This window comes from Molossus molossus, unplaced genomic scaffold (assembly GCF_014108415.1).
Source record: "Molossus molossus isolate mMolMol1 unplaced genomic scaffold, mMolMol1.p scaffold_m16_p_10, whole genome shotgun sequence".
Taxonomy (NCBI): Eukaryota; Metazoa; Chordata; class Mammalia; order Chiroptera; family Molossidae; genus Molossus; species Molossus molossus.
Window position 1 is genome coordinate 49,630,360 of NW_023425345.1, and position 16,046 is coordinate 49,646,405.

The following is a 16,046-nucleotide window of genomic DNA, read 5'->3' on the forward strand; positions in this document are numbered from 1 at the left end:
TCCTCTGACCTTGAGTTTTGACTTTCTATTTTGCAAGAGGTGAAGACTTCTATGTGTCTTATAGTAAGTATTCCTTTGTTGAAAAAAAAAAAAAAAAGCCACCAAAAGGGCTGTTTAATTGTGTGAACATAAGCCATAGATCACCAAAGTAGATGGTTGAAATTAAAGAAGCTAAACTGCTAAGATAAGGCAGAGTTGAGCTCTGCGGATTACATGTCCTTATGAAAGATGTTTCTTTTTCTAGGTATGGACTCAGGCTTCATTCATTCATTCAATCAACAAATAAGTATTGAGCCATTGTGCCTGACATCATTCTAGGTGTTGGAGATATGACAGTAACCAAAACCAAACCCCTGCTCTAATGGATCTTATATCCTAGTTGGAGGTAAAAGACAATAAACAAACAAGTAAAAACGTAGTATACCAGACACAGATATCTGCCGTGGAAAAGAATAATGCAAAGTAAAGGACCAGAGAGTTCTGGAGTGCAGGGGATCCTTGTTTCTTTAGGTAGAAAAGTGAAAGACAATAAACAAAGCAGGCGTTGTGCCTATAAACTCTGAACAAGTGCTCGATCACAGGAAATGAAGCTATTTTCATGCATGACTTTTATTTTTATTTTTTTATCCTCACCCGAGGACATTTTTCCTTTTTTGTTCTGGTAGAGTGGGAGGGAGAGACAGGAACAGAGAGAGAGAGAAAGAGAGAGAGAGAGAGAGAGAGAGAGAGAGAGAGAGAAACATCTATGCGAAAGGGACACATCAAGTGGCTGCCACCCGCACGACCAACCAGGGCCGGGGACAAACTGCAACCGAGGTACGCGCCCTTAGCGGGAACCGAACCTGGGCCTCTCAGGACCGCAGGTTGACGCTCTAACCGCTGAGCCAAACTGGCCAGGGCCATGCATGACTTTTAGAACATGGGCTTCAGAATTGGGTAAAAAAAAGTTGAGGAAATGGCTTTTCTCACTATGTTGTAGTACTTTGAAGATGTAGATTACATTTTGGGGACTCTGTCCATGATACCATCATGAATACTAGTGTAGTCCCCATTAGTGTGTGTGGAATAAAACTACCAGTGGCTGTGCAAGTGCAGCTGTCATTGCCTTGCTGGCCTTGGGATAGCACCGCATAGCAAAAGGGAAGTGGCAGAAACCACTTTTGATGATATTTTTAGGGCCTCTGAGAGGCACGAAGAGAGCATAAGTAGATGTGTTAGTAAAAGTGAGAACTACACAATTTTGTATGAATTTCTACAATAAAATATCAGACTTCTTCTAGATATGACAGGTGAAAAGTAGCCTAGAAGTTAGCATAAGTCAGTATTGAGGAATGCTAAATTTCTAAAAATTCTTTTAAAGAGGAAGGTATGTCTGTCTGTGTCAGACATACCACAGTCCATATCCTACCCAGATACTTGGACATACTTTTCTCTAAATTAAACTGATACTCTGGAAGAAGCAATTTGTCAAGCAAAATTGCTCCATGGTACCAGAAATTATGAATGTTTTCAGATGGTGTAGCATTATTAATACCTGATGAAGATTCTAGCAACTTTTGGGGGGCAGAAAATATATGAAGAGGATGGAGGGTGGATGAGGCCCTGCACCAGGGCTCTGAATGCCTATGTATGTGGCCAACTACCCCAAAATACTTAGACTTGAATTAGTCAGAGTGGTGCAGAATAAATGACTGAACGTGCACTGAAAGGGAAAATAGCTTCTGCAGGTATTGACACAAGAGAAGCTTTTGCAGGGGGCAATGCAGAACGGGAAGCTAGAGGGAACACCAGCAAAACAGGTTCATTGAAACGACAGATTATTCTCAGTGGAAAATAAGATTGCATAAGAGTTTGGAACGTTCCCTGGAATTCTTGTTCTGAGCAAAGTTAATATGGAAGAGAAAGAAACAAGGGTGGAGAGTGTCCTTTAGGACTCCTACAAGTAGTTTGAGGACACAGGGCAAGCAACTAGAAGACCAGTTTATGACTAAAGTGAGGGTGTGTGTGTATGGCTTAACTCCTGGCCACGTCTGTGAGACACTAGAGTCTCTCAAGAGTGTGGACAGTGCACCCCTTCTTCAGTCAGAGGCTCATAAGGGTTCAGAGTCCTTGCAAACGACCATACCCATTTCTCTTTATATGTGTGAAGGAAATGAGCAAAGAAGGTTGGCAAACCTTCATGAGAGGCAAACCACCCTCTCATACTGAGAAAATGTAGTCTAATATGTAAACCCAGAGCAATGAGTATTCTTTGCCTCTCAATATTTCTTACCCTCCAGGACAGACCCTCTGTCATTGACAGCTGGGGCTCCTGACACCTGTGCAGATCAGGGGAATTGGACAGAGGCAAAGGAATTGAAACAAGGACAAGGAGTTTCTTCCTACAGAAGAGAAAAAGAATACACTCAAGAAGTGAAGGGAGGGAGAAGTGAAAAACAAGGGCCCGGCTTGAGAGAAAGCTTGGAGGTGTTTAGGGAGAAAGAAGACAGAATGGCAGACTGCTATACCATAATATGTAAGATGAATAGAGAAGCTTAAGAAGAGAAGTTTAAGATGTTTTTCTCTATGCCAGGAATGTAAACTCCCATAGAATTTTCCAAGACTATAATAATAATCTAAATTGCTTTTAAATTCTTTTTGGCTATTGGCCGTGTTTCTTTTGAATGTGATATCATGCTGAGATGAGCCTCAAGGCAACTCAGCTTCATAAAAGATGAATTTGGGGAGTATTGTCTGGGATTGCAGACCTCAGATACAGTATTCTAGATCTAAATGAGTCAAGCCAACATCTTCATCATGATTGTTGCATTTATAGCACAAAAAGTACACAAACTATATAAAATCAAGTCTGCAGGTAAAGTAGACACCAGACAGAGGAGAATGGCAGAGACTACTAAGAATCTTAATTTTAGTGAGAATGTGATATTTGGAACTAGGTGTACCTGATGGAGACTTATGTCTATGCAACATGGAGTCTCTTTCCCTCCTTGGCCTATGAGGCTGGAATAAAAAAAAAAAAAAAAATAGAACAGCTAGGTGATTCCTAGAGGGTAGGAAAAGAGGCTAAAAGTAAAAGAGGAGTGTGTAGGGGTTGTTTTTTCTTGCTATATGGCATACTTGGTATGTGTAGATACTCTAGCGACATGGCCAAAGTACCTTTTTGCTTGGGAATGGACCCATTCAATAAACCCTAGGGCACTGGTGTCCAGAGGACCCAACCCTGTAACCCAGCAAGCTTACTGAGGTTCTGATTCATTCTAATGTGTTCTGCATCTGTCTCCCTTATTTTTTGAGATGAGGTCCTTCTCCTATTCTCCCTTGTCTCATCATCACCTAGAATTCCTAAAATAATCTGGTTGTGAATCTGACGCACCAATTATCTCTTCATATTTCAAGTCCTGCTACTAGTCCACACCCCCAGTTCCCACCTACCCTTGGCTCTCAAATGTCTGACCTGGAGCTTGACTGGATCGGCCACACCCCGTGATCTCTGCACCTGTTTCCCATGTTCTTTCCGGCTTCTCCAATAATTTCCCCTCCCACTAGGCTCGTATCTCTTATACTCTCAGTGGACTTCATGCTAGCACCTCTGGGCAGCATAATGCAATCTTATGCTGAAAGCCTTGACATACATGGTATCCTCAACAATAGTGGCAAAGGGCCTTGTATGATGCCATAATCTGGTTCCTACTGTTTGGGGGCTATGTTTAATGTAAGGTTAAGGCTAAGATGGGAGGCCCGACACTGAGGACAGGATCACTCTTTGTAGATAGAAGGCAGGAACTCACCTGAAGGGTAAGGGAGCTGGCAAGATGAAATCATCCATGTCAAGTGCTGGTCAAGAGATGTGAAGTAACGACCCAGGCAAAAAACCTGCAAGTCATGCCAGTCTTTTCTGTTTATAGCAGAGCTCTCCAGGGAAGAATGAACAGCAGGGTTGAATCTGCAAGCCCTGAGCATATGCTTGCTATAAATATGACCAGAAATTTATGCTGTGTAAGCTCAGCCAGTTGGCTGTGTGTGTGTGTGTGTGTGCGCGCGCGCGCGTGCACACGCATCTTGTCTCTGTTTCTAGTTTTCCTACAGTGTTGTTTTTTTTTTGTTTTTTTGTTTTTTTGTAAAGTGTTTTTGTAAAATACCAGGCCACATTGGCTTGCTTAGGGAAACCAAGAAAAAGCTTTTTTTTTTCCTTTTCCTGAGCTTTAGGAATAACCTGTGGGGCACATTGTAGAGGTAGGAGTGATATCCAAGTTAAGAGCGCCAAAAGTTTGTGGAATGAAGTAAGTAGGAATGAGCAAGCAAATAGGATTAGATCATTTGTTTTATAAAATACAATATTGTAGGGGTTTTAATTTGTTCATATAAAATCAAATTTCTAATAGCCACATAATACTTTATTACATAAGCAATGCCTTAGATGAAACATTCTGTTATTTAGGATTATTTCTATTTTAATAGCAGTAAAACAGGCATAGGCCAGATAGCTCTTTAGTGCCACAAAAGTTTCTCTGGGCCAGCCCTGTTCTTCATCACTAGAGTATACAACCAGGGAAACCCACGGTAACATTTGTTATTCTTGAAACACTAGTATACAAAACAGATACCCATCCCTAGCTCTTCCCCATCATGGAGTGATATAATTTGTGTCTCTTCCCTAGATTTATTCTTGTGGACTTCATTTTTGGTTTCTGATCACTTGGCTTCTCCAATTTACTAAGGTTATTATTAGTAAGTATGCTGCTGCCCAGATGCTGTTTGCTTTTCAATCTAAAGTCATCTATAAATAATGTTAAATACAGATTTTCTTTCCCTTCTCCCCTCCCAATCCACCTCTTGGTAGGGAAAGAAGTTGTCACAAAGGTTGAGACACTCAGTGTATGTCTTTACCTGGCACTGGGTCTGTCCACGGGGATTTATCTTCATACACAGCACCCCCCCCCACCCACACACACACACCCAACCCTTCCACACACTGTCAACAGTTCTCCCTTCCACCTATTAGCTGATGTAGAAAGTTATTTAGAGTTAGTTTTAACATTATAAATTGTCCAGTCCAATCCCCTAACAAACCAGGGAAATGATTTATTCAAGGTCTCTGAATTAAGTGGCAGAAACAAAATTGAATTCAGGTCTCTTAAATCCACTGTGTAGGCTGGAGTGTTGTGGATGAGGGAAGGGTCATAGTGATTCTTGTTATTCACTCAACAAATGTATTGAGCATTTACTTACTACATACCAGGCACTATTTTGGGTGTTAGGGATTCCGTGATGGTGACAGAGGGCGCGGAAGAGACACAATTCTCTTCCTTACAGAGATTTCATTCTCAAAATGTAAGTACTTTGTCTCACCATACTGGAAAAATTCCCAGTGCCCTGGGTAGGAGTATTTGGATCTCATATGGAAGGGAATCCCATCCTTTCTCTGTTCCTGTGCTATCTACGGCAAGAGGGCTGATTTACTGCAGAAACTCGAGAGGCGGAAACCTCCGGGGTGCCCTCCCCTGCTTCTGCACCTGGGCCGGGCGGGGCGGGCTCCAGTGTGCCCGCCACGCTCCAGCTCAAGTCTGGGGTTATTGGTATCCGTTTCTCTACCCTCTCTGCTTTCCTACCAACAGCTGGAGGAAGAGAAGCAAGACTTGGCTCTAGTGCCATCCTCTAAGGATTGCGGGCCGGTTAAAATCCTGTTAAGGCAGTGGTGCTGTGTCTAGCACCCCGACTCGGAGAGGGAGGGACGACCTCTCCCGGACCTAGGGGTTTATGCAGCAAACTGCTCTCTCATGCTTTCCTAATAAATATTGCAGTCAAATGCTCTTTCCAGTCCCAGCTGAGGCTACTGCAGCGTCCCCTCCCCTCCCCTCCCGCCCCACCCGCGAGCTCAGACACCAGAGACCCGCTGCAGCTTCCCAGCCATTCTCCCTTTTCTTCTCCACTTCCTGCTTGCCATGGAGACACACGTCATTTACGTGCATGCGTCGCCTTGGAAACAGGGGAGCATCCGTGGTGCGGTGGAGAGACCCGCCCCTGGCGCTCCAACCACACTGGCGGGCGCTGCCCGTTTATAGCGGAGGGGAGTCCCGAGCCCGACCCGCTGCTGGCCTTGGCCTCGACCGGGGCTCCTCGGCAAACGCTTCTGTGACCCAGGGAATCGGCGAGCATTTGCTGCTCCCGGCGCCAAGAGGGCGGCGCAGACACGAGCGCAATTCAAGAGGCGAGGCAGTGCAGGGCGCTTTCGCCCCGGGGTGAGCGGGACAGACGCCGGCCTCGGGACTCTCTCGGCTCCTGTCCTGCAGGCTCTTCCGGGCCTCCCCGGATCCTGCCACGCCCTCCGCCCGGATTCATCTCCTCACGTCGGCTCCCCGCCCCTCTCGGAAGCCTCCTCTTACCTCGGCTCCTCCCGGTCCCTCCCGGGACCTCTCCCTACCCCCTACCCCCTCCCCCATTCCAGGGGCCGGGCTGGACCGGACCCAGAGTGGCCACCACCCGCTTCTGCCATTCAATGGAGGACGGTCTGCTGGAGATCATGACCAAGGACGGCTGCGACATGCCGGCACCTCTGGAGGTGTCCACCGTGCCGGCCGTTGGGGACGTGATCTCCAGCGAGTACAACGGCGGCATGAAGGAGCTAATGGAGCACCTGAAGGCCCAGCTGCAGGCCCTGTTTGAGGACGTGAGGGCCATGCGGGGGGCTCTGGACGAGCAGGCCTCGCACATCCAGGTGCTCTCAGACGACGTGTGCGCCAACCAGCGGGCCATTGTCTCCATGTGCCAGATTATGACCACTGCGCCCCGCCAGGGCGGCCTGGGCGTGGTCGGCGGCAAGGGGAGCTTCCCCGGCGCCCCCCAAGAGCCCGAGACCCCTTCATCTGGGATCGAGGACAGCGGTTTGCTGGGTCGCGATCCTGAGGACCAGGAGGACGACGATGAAGGAGAGAAAGAAATGCCCCATTCCTCCACACCCACTAGTCCCTGTGAGCGCTCCGAGAGCCCCTGTGCTGGTCTCCTTGGGGGAGACGGGCCACTTGTGGAGTCCCTCGATCTCCCCGACATTACCCTGCTGCAGCTGGAGGGCGACGCCTCCCTGTGAGGGGACTCCGAGGGGCACTACTTTCCCGAGCTGGCTTTGGGTTTCCAAGTGCATGACGCGAGTGGACTGAACGAGCGCGGTGCAGCACGCTTCACTCCAACCGCGGCTCGTGTGGGTCAGGCAGACAGAGACTCCTTGAGGAAGGCTTTATAGGGTGAAGGACTTTGGGAGCATCAAGAATTCTTTCTGCCTAACCAAGCAAGACGTAGCAAACTGCAGAAAGGTGAGGTTCCGGGAGAGGAAGCGCCCATCTCTGGACTCCCATCCATCCCCTACCCTGTCCTCCCGCCCCCACCCCAGCCAACAGGATAACCCCTGAATTGTGTAAATAAAATCTGCTTTTTCTATTCTGAAAAAGGACTTATCTAGGACTATGGCAAATAGTCTCTAACGATTTACGTAGAAATTAAAGAATTGGGGTATTCTGTTCTGGCAACAGAAAAATTCCCCTTCTGCTGAAATCCAAGATATTCAGCGCTCTGCAGAAGCCTCTCCCCTCACAGATCTTTGCGGCTGCTGATTGGTAAAGGAAGCTTGAGGAGGGAACTGCAGCCCTAGGAATCTAGGAGAATGGGGTTCCCAGGGCCCCTGGGCTGGGAGGAGCTCGCTGTGAATGTGCATGAAGACAAAATAGCTCAACCTCTAGGATTTTGCATGCAGAGCGGATCCTGCCTTGTCGCTGACTACATCTGGAATTGCTTTTTCCACTCGCTGGGATTCATAGAACAAAGAGCCCAGTTCACAGGCAGAGACTCTGAGGTGCTCAGCAACAGCCCAGATTTAGGGGACGTTTGAGGGACTCTTGGGGGCCACAGTCAAAAACTGTCTCTCTCCTGGCTACACCTGCTTAACTTCAGTCCCTTTTCCTATCAATATGTCCCTGCCCGCTGCCTCTCGGCCTTGCCTCCATAATGTCTTGTGTGTGTTTTGTGTGTCTACTTGTGCAATAGTGTGTGAGCCCTGAGGGGCAGGGCTTGTGGCTCTGGTGTTAGGTTCAAGGGGCTGCAGACCTGGGCTATCATGGCACTTTCCCCTCTCCTTCCCTCTTTTCCCCCCAACCAGGGCATGGAGCATGTGGCTGTCCTGAGGTTCTTAACTGGTGTGCCTCCCTCCCATCTCCTCAAGTGGTGACTTTGTGTGCCCTTCCTCCTCTGTGTATTCCTTCTCAATGCTTTTCTTGGTGTTAACCTTAATAAAGAGGCATCATCTCCCCTCCTTGCTGACTGGTATTAGGGGGCCGTCAGGGTTGGGTGTAGTGGGAACTGCAGAGACCATGCTTTCCCTCCTCTCTCCTTGCTTCCAGTTCCAAGGAGTTGACTATACCTGCCTTAGTCAGGACAGGCATTGCCCACTCTACTTGCTTTCCTTTCCATCTTGGACCTTGACCTCCAGCTGGATTGGAAAAGGACAGGGTATGTGTTGAGACTCACAACTAACAAGGGTGTTAGTAGCCAGAACTCCAGATGTGCAAGAAACTTATTTTCAGCGAAGCACCTGGCCCCTGGGTCATGGGATGGCAATACACCTGTTTCATGTGAGGGGTAGAAAGGGGGTATTGTTTGGGAGAGATTGCTGGGGATCTCTGTGAGCAGAGTGACACATCACAAAGGAAATGGCAATAACTGCCTCAGGCCTCTAGTGGAGAATGCCTTACCCTAGGGAGTTCAGACTGACATCAGCTCTAGTCAGCTCCCTTGGGCATTGGAGACTTCCCAAGGCTGTCCCAAATAAAATTTAGAAGAATGAGCTGGGATGGGGTGTGTGTGTGTGTGTGTGTGTGTGTGTTCTTGCTGCTGGTTGCTGTGGAGAGGTGGAGAGAGTACTGGAACCATAGATCTGGGCCTGAATCTCAGTTCCAACACTGAATGATTGCTTGAGACTTAGTTTCTGCATGTGTAAAATGGGGACAAAAAGTTTTGGGGGAGAAAAATGTCTCAGGCTCCTGGAAAGTCTTCTGCAAATGTTAGTTTTCTTATAAGTAGTTCTGGAATGGGGGGGCAGGGGTGGGTGAAAGGTAATGACTGACTCCTCTGGGAAAACAAAACTACCTGGGGAAGGTTCTAGAAGCGATCTGTTTATATAATATTTCTTATCTAAAGAACTCTCATCCTTCAGGATAGTTTAGTAAAGGGGGATGGCAAGATTTCCAAGTTGACATAGATAGGCCTTTTTGTCATAAATATCACACAGTTATGGGCCAAAAAATTCCTCAGGGACAGCCCTGTACACACAGGATGACCAGAGGAAGCCCTGATTGTGCAGTGTTTGGGGGATGTGGTTGGAGCCTTTAAAGAGGGCAGCTATATTAGTGGGGACGTGTCCCTGGGAGGAGGCGGGGAGACAGGTTCCTATTATTGTTCCAGTATTTAGCACCGATAACAACAATGATAGCTATCATCTATGGAGCGCTTCCTATGTGCCAGACACTGCCCAGTTTTATCTCCCAACTACCATATGAAGTAGGCAGTATTACTCTTTTCACCTCACAGTTCCAGAAACAGACTCCAAGACTTGATCAAGGTTACACAGCTAGTAGTTGGCAAAACCAGGACTTAAAGAACCCTAGATTGGAACCACGCTGCTAATTGCTCTATTATTTGGATCTTCAGAGAAGAAGATCCCTTATCCCCCAGTCAATAGTCTAAGAGTCCTGAAAAGGAAATAATGTTAGTTTTAGTCCATTTTATCTTCTCATTTGGAAGATGAAATTGTAATTCAGGTTTTGGTTAGTGACCCTTCTCGGAGTCCAGAGGATGATAATACAGTAATGACATCAAGAAAATAGCCTTTTAGATCCGATCCTTGAGAGGAATATGTTGGTGCTTCCAGAAACTCTGACACAGCTCCATTCTTGTGCCTCTTTCCCATTCCCTGTGGCTCAGATTTTTCAGTCTGACGTGAATTTCAAGGCAGCATAGACTCAGTCTCTGTAGAAAGTTCTGGTTGAGCCCTTTAACCCTAGAATCTATTTTGGTTCCCCTTCCTATACCCACTGTCATAAATGTGTCATCAGTTCCTTAGCCCAGGACTTCCTAGAAGTTCTCCACTTATTCCTTCTAAATCCAGATAGATAAAAATCTCCCCAGAAAAAAACAACTCTTCAGCTTTCTTCAGACACCTGCACCAGCATTCATAGGGATCCAGCACGTGTTGATCTCCCACCTTCTCCTTCCTCCCTATTCCCCATTTCCCTCTTGCATTTCTCCTTTGGAATGATCCTGATTAGTGAGTTTCAGCTGACATTCCTAACCTGGGACTCATTTACAGGGTCACTATTTAACTTCAGGCGGCCATAGCCCCTCCAAATTGAATGCAAGAATCATGTAAGTATGTACATTCTCTAGAGAGATCTATTATTTAAATTTAATTCTTAAAGATAAGAATTAAGTTTTAAAAGTTAGAATCACTGAGTTAAAGGGTAAAGAGACCTTTTAACTTAAAAAAATCCAAGGAAGAAATGGTTCTGCCTGAACTGGTATTGTATTGAACTAGCAATACGCCCTTGCTTCCTGGGGCTTCCAGAGTATTTCCACTGAAATGAAATCTTCACGTCAATCTGATTACTCACAGCCTGCTCAACAAATTCAAATTATGTTGACACCCACTAGAAAATGCTAAGGATCGTCTAGCATTTGCACTCTGCCAGATCATGGCTGAGATATAGACGTGAGGAGAGATGGTCCCTTCCATAGCCTTGTGCTGCACTTCATGTCTGAGCCCAATGCAACACTGAGTGTAACTCATCATAGTTCTTTCCAATTCGGGCCCTCCTGCCTCTCAGTGGTCTAGAGGAACTCTCTCAGGATGAGCTCTCAATCTCAAACTGCGAACACATACAGCTCTGTGGAAATATGCTACAACTTTAGCCTAGTGCAGCTAAAATTCATTCTAGAGAAATAGTTATTTCTCAATCTTGCAAACTGACCTCCTACGTAAATCAGCAGTTTTGGGTGTGGCCTCAGTATCACCAGAGTGTGGTCTCTGCTTGATATGTATGATGAAGTGGCTTACCCAGTTTTCTCAGAAATAAGGAACGGTTCTTTTCCAAATATATTTAAGTCTGTATTTCTTGCAAGACAGAAAACAGCTTGCATCTTTGAAAAGGCAGGGTTTTCTAATCATCTTTTGTGACCTACATGCCTAGGAATAGAAATTCAGCCAAGATACTCTGCTACAGTAAGAAATGATATAAGACAAAAGGAGTATTCTTGACTTTTTATCCCAGCTACCATCCCTCCCCCTCTTATGCCCCCACGACTCCTGTCCTCCCTTCTAGAACATTTCCAGAGGTGAATTCCCTCAGAGCAGCACAGCCTTTCTGCTTGGAAGCACTGTGCTTATAGGAGCCCGCTCTGTAAAGAATGCTGTAATGGTGCCACCTGGTGAGGAACAGAAACATTACAAGGGGACCCTTAAAGTGAATCTATTTATACCTTTCACTTCAGCCAGCGCTATCAAATGCTTACTAAAGGCCTGGCTCTCTGCCAAGTAGTGGGTGGCAGGAACAGAAAGGAAATTAAATAAATAAAATGTATTTGAAGAATATGACAACCAACTGCAATAAACTAGTAGGTCTCCTCCAGCCTCTTACACACCTATAATCCTGAAGATTACTCTTCCTAAACCACGGCTCTGAACATTAATTCTCAGAAATCTGCATCATGTCCTCCTTACATCCTAAGTTAAATATAAAATCCAATGGTTGGGGGAAGTCAAGGTCTTTCCTAGTAAGGCCTGGCACACTTTTTACCTATACATTTCATTGCCCAGGTACATTTTTCTAGCCACCATCTCATCACACCCAGTCAGCTAGAAATGATTCCCAAGGGCATCCCAGCCCTCTTACTCTCCAGATGAGTGGACTGGATGAGTCCCCCCTGGCCCTTGATTTTATTCTCTTACTCTCCCAGGTGTAGTCAGAAATAAATCTCTCATCCAGAAAAGTAAGTTCTGGAACCTCGGTCACTTGCACCAGCTTCTCATGGGGGGTCCAGCAAGGCTGCCTTTCCCTTTTCCCTCTCTTATGCTGCCTGCAAATAGGAAATCCCTGGAAATAATATGCAAAGCTTTTTATTATGAATTTGTGCTTTTGTTTCTAGGAATAGGGTTCATAACTTTCATCAAATTCTTGTCTATAAAGCCAAAGAGGTTAGCAACTCTATAGTCCAAACATGCTATTCACCATTTCCCAGAAATGCCCATTTTTCTGATCCGTTTTTTTGCTCATTCTCTTTACTCTTCCTACTCCATTCCATCTCTGCCGGTTGGAATCCTACCCGTTCTCTGAGGCTTTCTCAAATGCTGCTTCCTTCATGGAGACTTTCCTAATGTGGTCTCTTCCTCCTTTAAATGCTCAAATCTTTTTGTTTGTACCTCTTTGGGGGACAATTACTATATATTTACTCCTATTTATTATCTATGTTCTTGTTATTCTTGATATTCCAGATTATGAATATCTTGAGAGCTGGAACTGCTTTCTCATTTTTATGGTCTCTGAAGTATTGGCCTTACTTCATTGACTTTAAGGCACCATTGATTGTGTGGCATATCGATATTTTAGAAAATAAATCAAGAAAAGTATTGCCAATTAAACTATCGCTATGCTTTCTTATCACATATTTTAAATTTTCACTTCTATTTAAAGAGCTCATTTAGACTTATTTAAAAAGAAAACTTTTCATATCACTACCATGCATACAGATTTATCTGAAAGTCATTGCAGTATTCTTATAATTTCTTCATACTGAGCCTGACACTTCTGCTCTACTAATTGATTCAGAGTTGTTGCTGTCAGTACCTTTGCACACATTTCTATTTTCTGGGCCATAATAGTGTTAGTAAAGCAGCATTTCTTGGAAAGAGCTTCACTATTGTGTCTGGGAGTTTCTTCCAGGCCACAACACCTATTCTGCATGTTTTAAAGCTAGGATTTCTTTTTTTTATCCTCACCCGAGGACATTTTGGTATTTATCTTCAGATAGAGCGGGAGCAGGAGAGGGAGGAAGAGAGAAAGAAACATTGACGTGAGAGAGACACACTGACTGGTTGCCGCCCACACAACCCCAACCAGGACTGGGGACAAACTACAACTGAGGTACAAGGTACGTGCCCTTAGCAGGAACCAAACCCGGGACTCTCTGGTCCGCGGGTCAATGCTCTAACTGCTGAACCAAACCAGCCAGGACGAGCTAGGACTTTTTTGATCTTGCCAGAAAGTGTTCAAGGAAGATGTTCAGATAAGAATCAAGTCTAATATTCCTTCAAATGATCTTTAAATGGCTAATTAAATGAAACATCAAGGGATTGTAGATTTTCTGTCATGCCACCTAGAATGACGAGGACCAAGCATGTGTAGGCAATGACAACTGTGTCATAACTGCTGCTTGGCCAACAATAATTGTAAGCCAGACTGATTATTGTTTATAAGATACATCCCATTTCAGAAATGTTAAAATGTGGGTGGGGGGTATCTGGAAGCAATAAAATCAGCAGCAAGGGAACTTTCTTATAAGCAGAAAATAGGTATTTAATTGAATTATAAATATATAAATAAAAAATTATAGGATTTTAGAGCTAAAAATAAAAGTAACATGTCACCATCTCTTAGAATCCTCAAAAATGCTATTTCTGAAAGAAATCTTAGTGATGCTCATATAGCCATTTTATACATAACTCAGATGTCCGAAGAGACTGCCCATGTCTCAAAGATCTGCTTAAATTTGGCCCAAATTCAATTTCCAAACGCTGGGAATTCCGCAGCATTTCATACAATGTCTACAATGTCCTGTGGTTTGTTTTGCTTTTCTTCCCTTTGCATCCATACCGGAGTCCATGCAAATGGCCGCAGCTTACTCCTGATCAACTCTAGGACATGTGAAATAGCCTTTTCACTGGTTTCAGGACCATAACCCTACTAGGCATTTAAAAAGTTTGCTGTAGACTTGAATTTTTAAAAAGAGAAGGGAGTAGCCACAAGGAAAGTTCCCATTGAGGACTTTATACCCTTCACTGACACCTTCACCAGATCCTTCCTATACTCTCTTCCTCCTGCCTACTCCAGAAAAATGAACACATTCTTTCTCTTACTTTGAGAAAAATAGTTTCTCAAATTTAGTTCCCTGGGTGGGGAAAATTTACCTTATTCCTACCACTTTATCAAAAAGTGGTATTTTTTATATATAAAAAAAAGTACTTTATAAAAAATATATAGCCTTCTTCTAAGAGGATTTACAGTGAATAAATATTTTATTGCATATGTGTAAAGAATAAATGGGGTGACATACCCAAGGTTGCATAGTTAATGACAGCATTCGGACCAGAATCCTGTTTGTCTCAATTATATAGATCAGTTGTTTCCCACCGCCACCCCTATTGAGTGCACCTTACTCTGCTATAAGTGGTTGCAATATGCTAAGGAAAGCTACGGTGGCTTAGAGTCAGCTTTGGGAATAAAGAAGAAAAGCCACATTTTATTTTAGAGCAGACAAATACTTCTTATAAGAATGATGATAAAGGACATCCAAGAAGGGAACCACGACTGAGTCAATCTGCCAGCAAATATTTACCAACTGCCTACTATGTCTTATGAAGGTGTCAGGCACTGGGGCGGACTCCAGGAAATCATGGTACCTGCCCTGAGTTGCTCACATAATGATGAGGGATGACACTGAATAGAGACACAGTGTTTCTTAGAATATTGAAGGTAAAATCTGTTTTCTGTTAGCATTGTTAACTGAATTAAAAGGACTTTAATTTTAAAATGGGAATGTGTGTGTGCATGTGTGCTGGGGACCAGGAGGTGAGGATGACAAGATAAAATGGAAAGGACAAAAGTTTAAAAAATGCTGAGAAAATCCACAAAATTTTATACTACAGAGGACATCAAGTATGACATTGGAAGAAAAGCAGTAGCAGAGGTATCCTGTAATTCTCTGGAAAAAGTAAGTAGAAAGGGTTTGGAGAAATAAAAGTACTTATAGCCTCTACACCAATGCGATAGAGTACAGGAAATATACAAATAGAACTTGAGACTTTATACAATAAAGACAAAAAAAACCTCACAGATATAAAGAAATTTGGAAGGATGGGACTAATGCCTGATACATGCAATGGAAAAAGGTGCCATACATTGTTCCAAAGACACAGAACTGGGTTCTGATGTGCAACTGAAAAATAATTGCCAGTCATGTGATACACACCATATGTTTATGAGGAACCTGCAGTTCTGAGACAGAAGCAGCTTCTTTGCTATGGTCTACAGAAGGTCAGCCCGTGTCCTCAGCACTTCCAAAATTCAAAACAAAAAGGAGAAGAAAAAGGGCATAAAGAAAGGAAAGAAAGAGACAAAAAAAGTAGGAGGAATGAAATAAAAACAAAAAGTAATAGAAGGAAAGTCAGAGTAGCACATTACTTCACGGAGCTAGTCTTGTATTGGGATGATATATTTTTGAGAGTAGAAGCAAGAAAGGAATTATTTACGTGAAGATAAAAGAGAACAAAAGAAGTGATATCATTGTAAAAATGTGGTAGAGTCAGCAAAAACATAAACTGGATTATAGATCCCATGAACAAATAAATGAAACTGGTACAAAGCCAAGTCCCAGAAGTGAGGGGAAAGTTGATTTGACGTAATCTAATTCTTCAGAAGGAAGAGGATGGCAGAGCAGAGCTGCCGTTCTGGACCTAATTCTGATCCACAAGATGGACGTGGTTAGTAAAATTAGAGTGAGGAAAATCTTGAGAGAAAGTAACTATGCCATTTTGGTTCTTCCTAATAGTCAAAGGGATAAGGTGAGGGCTATGAGAAGCCTGACTTCAAAGAGTTAAAAGATATGATTTTCACAGCCTGAGACTATATGGGGGAAAAGGCTCAAGGAAGATGGGATTCTCTTATGAATGAAATTCAGTCAGTGCAATTACTTTACAGTTCAATGAAGAGGAGTGGGTGGAATGACTACGGGGA

At 44.2% G+C, this 16,046-nt stretch overlaps 2 protein-coding genes across 10 annotated transcripts in view; one reads left to right on the forward strand and one right to left on the reverse strand.

The window, feature by feature from the left end:
• ASB8 (ankyrin repeat and SOCS box containing 8) overlaps window positions 1-3,951 on the reverse strand; it is a 62,118-nt gene extending 58,167 nt beyond the window's left edge. For all 9 annotated transcript variants that reach the window (XR_004958347.1, XM_036252338.1, XM_036252337.1 and 6 more), the window contains exon 1: window positions 3,789-3,951. The gene's annotated coding sequence lies outside the window, so the exon portion shown is untranslated. The remainder of the gene's footprint in view (window positions 1-3,788) is intronic.
• A 2,065-nt stretch (window positions 3,952-6,016) lies between these two features.
• Window positions 6,017-8,299, forward strand: CCDC184 (coiled-coil domain containing 184). Its single transcript, XM_036252057.1, has one exon. The coding sequence runs from the start codon at window positions 6,497-6,499 to the stop codon at window positions 7,082-7,084; it is 588 nt and encodes a 195-aa protein (XP_036107950.1). The 5' UTR covers window positions 6,017-6,496; the 3' UTR covers window positions 7,085-8,299.
• Window positions 8,300-16,046: the final 7,747 nt, after the last annotated feature.